This window comes from Rhinopithecus roxellana, chromosome 8 (assembly GCF_007565055.1).
Source record: "Rhinopithecus roxellana isolate Shanxi Qingling chromosome 8, ASM756505v1, whole genome shotgun sequence".
In the NCBI taxonomy this organism is placed as follows: domain Eukaryota; kingdom Metazoa; phylum Chordata; class Mammalia; order Primates; family Cercopithecidae; genus Rhinopithecus; species Rhinopithecus roxellana.
In genome coordinates, this window is record NC_044556.1 from 66,849,342 (window position 1) to 66,855,341 (window position 6,000).

At 34.3% G+C, this 6,000-nt stretch overlaps 1 protein-coding gene across 1 annotated transcript in view; it reads left to right on the plus strand.

Annotated features, from left to right (window-relative positions):
- The window catches only part of USH2A (usherin), an 825,608-nt gene that overhangs the window by 469,206 nt on the left and 350,402 nt on the right, over window positions 1–6,000 (plus strand). Inside the window, exons 35-36 of the mRNA XM_030936493.1 lie at window positions 384–535; window positions 5,654–5,816. Of these exons, the coding sequence (XP_030792353.1) occupies window positions 384–535; window positions 5,654–5,816 (315 nt within the window). The remainder of the gene's footprint in view (window positions 1–383; window positions 536–5,653; window positions 5,817–6,000) is intronic.

Sequence of the window (6,000 nt, forward strand, 5' to 3'; positions counted from 1 at the left end):
ATAAGGTCGATTTACTTCTGGGGCTTATCTATTAAGAATATATTTTTTAGAAAGCAATACAAATTATAAGTATGCTTTACTTATTAATTTTTGATCTGGAACACACATGACAACTGCTAACAGGATGCAACAGAAAGATTCTCATGCTGGAACTGTTAGGTTCTATTTCTGTCTCTGTATTAATTAGCTTTACAATTTGATATTCAAGGGTAACATCTATTTTATCATTTGGTAAGAGACAGAGTCTAGACAAGGAGAAATACCAGAGTCTGTGATTTAATGATTCCATGAAACCAGAAATCACATCAAGAGTGCTTGCTTTCTTAAGACCTTCTTTGCTATTGTCTAGTAGTCATACTGAAAGGCAATTATTATCTTCCCAGGTGTTATCATGAGTTATGGATTATATCTAGATGGTGTATTAATCCACAATTCCTCAGAACTCAGCTGTCGTGCTTACGGATTTGCTCCTTGGAGTTTACATTCCTTCAGAGTCCAAGCATGCACAGCCAAAGGTTGTGCTCTGGGCCCACTGGTGAGTATCTAAATTTACATTCTAGGAATGTGTTAAATGTCAGATGACACTGAATATTAAGGACGAAGTAAGTGGCAGTGACTCACCCTCTCCACAGCTAGCCTTTCAAGCAGGATGGGAGATTTTTCTTTTTATAAAAGTTCATTTAAGAGTTACTAAGATTTTATATTCAACATAAATTTCAAGACTGAACATAGGTCTAGTGAAGGGCAGAGTCTACATTTTATTGAAAGAAAGATAAGTTGGCTAGTGTAGTAGGCAAACATGAAATTTTTCCTAATTTAGTGACATATTGAAGGTGGATGTTTTTTCTTTCTAATCATGGGCTCAACATCTAAGTAAGTTTAAGGTTAAAAAATGAAAATAATTGAAAGTCCGTAAGTGCGACAATATGGCAACACTGCTCCCCAACAGGTAGTTAATCAATTAATAGGTTGCGTTTACCTCATCTATTAGGATAAAATGGTTTTATGTGATACAGCTTCATAAGAACGGTATTGAAAATTACATTAATATCAGCTTTTGGTATTCATATTTCAGAAATCTGTATCTGAAATGTATATCTATATTTCATTAGCAGTTAACAGCTTGACAAGATTATACTTTCTATTCCTAATATAATTTTTAAAACCCCATTAATAGCACACAATTATCATAAACTAGCAGGACATTCTTTAGTTTCAAAACATCACATTACACTTTTGTGCATTTTTCTTGATTAATTAGATTTTGCTTCTTTAGTTGGAAAATGCTCATTAGTCTTAGATAATTTTTGGCAATGTTTGCTAACGCCCTATCATTTTAATGCCTACTGTCTTCACTGAAGAGTATATTATATAAATATTACCTTGGAAAACAGCTCTATATTTTAGTTTCTGCTTCCTTATTTTTGATCACACCTCTCATTTTGTTTCAGAGATTGGTTGCTTTCCAAGCAGCTAACACCATCCATCGGTGGAGCTGAGCTGTAGTCTTTATTGCCATTAAGCATTTTATAGCCCAGACCCCTCTGATGGATACTTACCCTTAAATGCAGGAATGGCAATAGGCCAGATTTTCTTCTCCATTCAAAAAAAAAAAAAAAAAAAAGAAGAAAAGAAACAAAAGAACACGTGAGATTGAAATTTACACTTTTTCAAAATGTAAGCTGCACATCGTAGGTCTGGTTACAAAATTGGCTCAGCAGTGTCTCCTGATGTTCTGGCAACTTTAAATAAGGGGGACCTGCATTATCGATCTGCATCCTGCACAGGTGGTAACTATGTTAACCTTAAGAAATCAAATGCCACAAAGCTTTGACAGGAAGGGGGGAAATAGAATTGGGTTGTAAAACCTAGTCTGCCACGGCTTCATTTATTCCAGACTCAATCCTGACTTACAGCACAGAGTTATTTTCTCCCTTGGTACTTTCTTTATCCTGTACTCAGTATGCAAACGCTTTTCCCTAGTCAATGATCCATCTCTAATCACTGGGATTGAACAACAATGTCTTTATTTAGAACAAGTCAACTATATGCTACCAAGAAGTTAAAGCCCATGGTCTTTAACTGGTTTGCAAAATATTTTTGTCCCCATCACATTATATGTAAACCCTTAAGTGATTGCATATCTGAGTATTTAAATAGCCCTGGATAGCTAGCACAAATCATGAAGGATATTACAGATTCAGCTTCTTTTTGTTGATGATTCTTTTTAATGTGTGCTTATTGATTTAATAAATCTGTGAATCAATCTTAAAAAGCAGAGTTTTCTATCATTAAATTATAACGCGGTACTCAACAAAATTCAGTCAAAAGTGGCAATGGTGTATAATGGTTTCTTAAGATATTCATCAAAAGACAGACCAATACTCTGACATTTTAAATAAAAAAATTTCATTGAAACAGAAAATTTATCATTTCTAAATTTAAATATTTTGCTGGCAAAAATCAGAATAAATTTTGAAATAGTTCATTTTTTTGTTCATCTAACATTTGTTAATGATAATTCTTGTTATTTAGATTATGCATGCATGCAGGGAAATACTATTCAATGTTTCCAATGAGGAATATGCTTCACAGTCCCAAATGTGATATGGTTCATCTTCCAAATTGCAAATTGCTCATATAATAAAAAATATGAATTTGGTGTAGTATTTTTAAAAATAAAAAGACATACAGAAGTTCCATATTCTTACCACTTGAATGTAATATTAGCTCAATTTTTTTTTCCTAATCTGACCAGTTTGTTAGCTATTATTTATGGTTCAGGAGGAGTTGCCCTGTACCTATCTGGAAAAAACAGAAACAAAGCAAAACAAACAGCAACAAAAAAAACCACGATTCCCTTGTGAAATTCCTATATAGAAAACAATTGACAATGCCTCTGAACCAAATTTTTAGATGCTAATGTGTATTGTCAAGTTAAATTCAATGAAATTGGGGTTTTATAAATTTTGAAATAATGTAAAAATTAACAGAATGTAGCAGAAACTTTTTGAATGCTTTCCTTCCTTTCAATTGTATTAGAGGGAAACCCTTCACATTTTGTAATACTCTTTAATAAAATACAATAATGTTTTCCATAAGAAAATCACTTTGCTTTCTTATTCTCCACTCAGCCAATGTTACATAACACTAGTGGAGTCTGAGATTGAGAATTTTATGACCGTGTCTTGTATTGGAACATTCATTGGATTGATCCTCCAGGAACTCTTTTAAGGATGAAGTGAGAAACTATACGTCATTCCTGTGTGATATGGCTAAAAAGTTGTCTTGGTTCCTTAGTGATGTCATACTTACACAGATAACTAGACCTGGATAAATACACACGTACAACACATTCACCCTTTCACATGTTTACATGTTTTTTTTTTTTTTTTTTTTTTTTTTGCAAAGAAGCAAATAAGTGTGTTATTTAAGATATCTAAATCTTAATGGCAATATATAACAGTCAAGCAAAGGTTATAGGGGAAGTCTTTCTTAAATGTGCTTGAACCCCTTAAATCCCAATGCCTCCGTAGAAAATATACTTATTCCACTAAGCCCCAGATTTCTCAACTATTACAAAGACAAATAATGTCCACTTTAAGAGAGTTGGTGTAAAAAATTAAATAAAATATCATTTACACAAATTTCTGGTACATTGCAAGAGTTTTGTTAAGAATAACAGTTTATGGTCAGGCGTGGTGGCTCACGCCTCTAATCCCAGCACTTGGGAGGCCGAAGAGGGAGGATCACAAGGTAAGGAGTTCGAGACCAACCTGACCAATATGGTGAAACCCCATCTCTACTAAAAATACAAAAGTTAGCTGGGTGTGGTGGCGGGCGCCTGTAGTCCCAGCCACTCGGGAGGCTAAGGTGGGAGAATAGCTTGAACCTGGGAGGTGAGGATTCCAGTGAGCTGAGATGGTGCCACTGCACTTCAGCCTCAGAGACAGAGCAAGACTCACTCCATTTTAAAACAAAAGAATTACAGTGTATTAAAGTATTTGTAATGTTTTTATTGCACATTTGCTCTCAAGTATTTTTTCTGTCAAGAGAGGTTTCCAGGCCAAAGCCAAGCCAACTTTTACCTTTCCCAAGTGTGTTTTCCTTCATATTCCTTTTATGGCAAGGTAGATAATCAAAAAAGTAAAACGAAAAAGAAAGACCAGGTCAGCAATTTCCAAATTCAATGTGTAGTAAAAACTGACGTGTTTATCCAAATACTTAAGGAAATGTAACGAAACATATTTATTTTGAATTAACCAACTATTTGAGGATTATAATATAATTAACTGGAATTGCCCTTAATTCTTCAACTTTTCAAGTCTCATTTTATTTAGAATGCTTTAAAATCATTCTATATACAATAATAACTATATAGATAAGCATAATAAAACCAATTACATTGTCATAAAATGTTAAAATGACGAATTGATATTTTTCTAGCCTTGTTTCTTCATCGTTTCTGTACATAACTATTAAACTAAAAACAAAAGAGCAAGCATTATAGTTCTAAAGAACCCCATAGCTTTTCTCTGATGAAAATAAAACATGTTGTGACCTCATAGTTATTAAAAATTAACACTTTCTTTTTCACATTTATTTTCATAATTGATAAAGTACATTCCCCGTAACAAATAAAGGTTTTATAATTGATAATATTTGCCTACCTAAGGATTTCATATTTGATGACCTTCTTGGGAGGCAAGAGCCTATACCTTAAGAATAAAGTTGAAATTATCAACACATTTAGTAAATTGTGAAAGGTCAAATATTTATGAGTGATGTTTATGAGTTTGTAGTGATTAGTTAACTGAATTTAAGCTAATGATTAAAAGATAGTAAAAAAAATTTCTGAACTCTTTTCTACTTTCTTGCCAGCTACATCTTCCTCTGACAGCTTGTTTTACTTATTTAGCTATGGAAATCTTCCTGACCACTGTACAGCTAGGGATTACATTTTATTTCAGAGTCCTCCTCTTGAATAATTCACCTGTTGCTGTTTTCTGCATAGCTTCATTAACACAATCAACATTTTTTTGTGATTGTGCCTTAGGGATAGAGTCCCTAGGATGCATATATTTCTTAATGTTAGCATGATGCCATTTTTACATAACTATTAGCAACATAGCTCATAAAAATTTTGCATGTGGGCATGCATGCCTGTGCACACATGTACGCATCCATGTGTGTGTGTGTATGAGAGACAGAGAGAGAGAGAGTCAAGATACTTGACTGGCGTGGCTTTTTGACAGAGGCCAGAAGTCTACCACCTCAGCCAAGGACTTATAAAAACAGACTGCATGCATTTCTTCTCTTTTGCAATCACATACAAATTATTTTAAAGCAGTCCTAGAATTGGTCTATGGATATGCACAGCCATAGGCACAATCACAGTGTGAGCAGATCCACGTATTCCGGAAATCACAAACAGCTGCCTTGGTCAGGAGCTCAAATTCTAAGCTTTAACAGCAGGGGGAAGAAAACATGAGGTGTGCTTTGATCCTGCTGACAAAATGAGGTATTCATACAAGATGCTACTGTCAAAATAGTTTACTTCACAGCAAAAAGAGATTCTTTGAAGAAGTATGCTCAAAGCGAACCATGTACTTATTTTATTTGCAAACAAAAATAAATCTTTTTATACTCACAGGTGGAAAATCGAACTCTAGAAGCTCCTCCTGAAGGAACAGTAAATGTGTTTGTCAAAACACAGGGATCCCGGAAAGCCCACGTGAGGTGGGAAGCACCTTTTCGCCCTAATGGACGCTTAACATACTCCGTCCTTTTCACTGGGATATTCTATGTCGACCCAGGTAATTTGTTTTTATTTTCTAAACTTTAAATAACATTAGAAAACAACTCATTTTTATTTAGAATCTTTCCTTTTAGCCACAGATGTTGTTTTCTTTATTTTCCTGAAAATAACCTATATGGATGAGCTACTGCCCAACGGTTCTCAGAGTGTGGTTCCCAGAGCAGCAGCAACAGCCACATCTG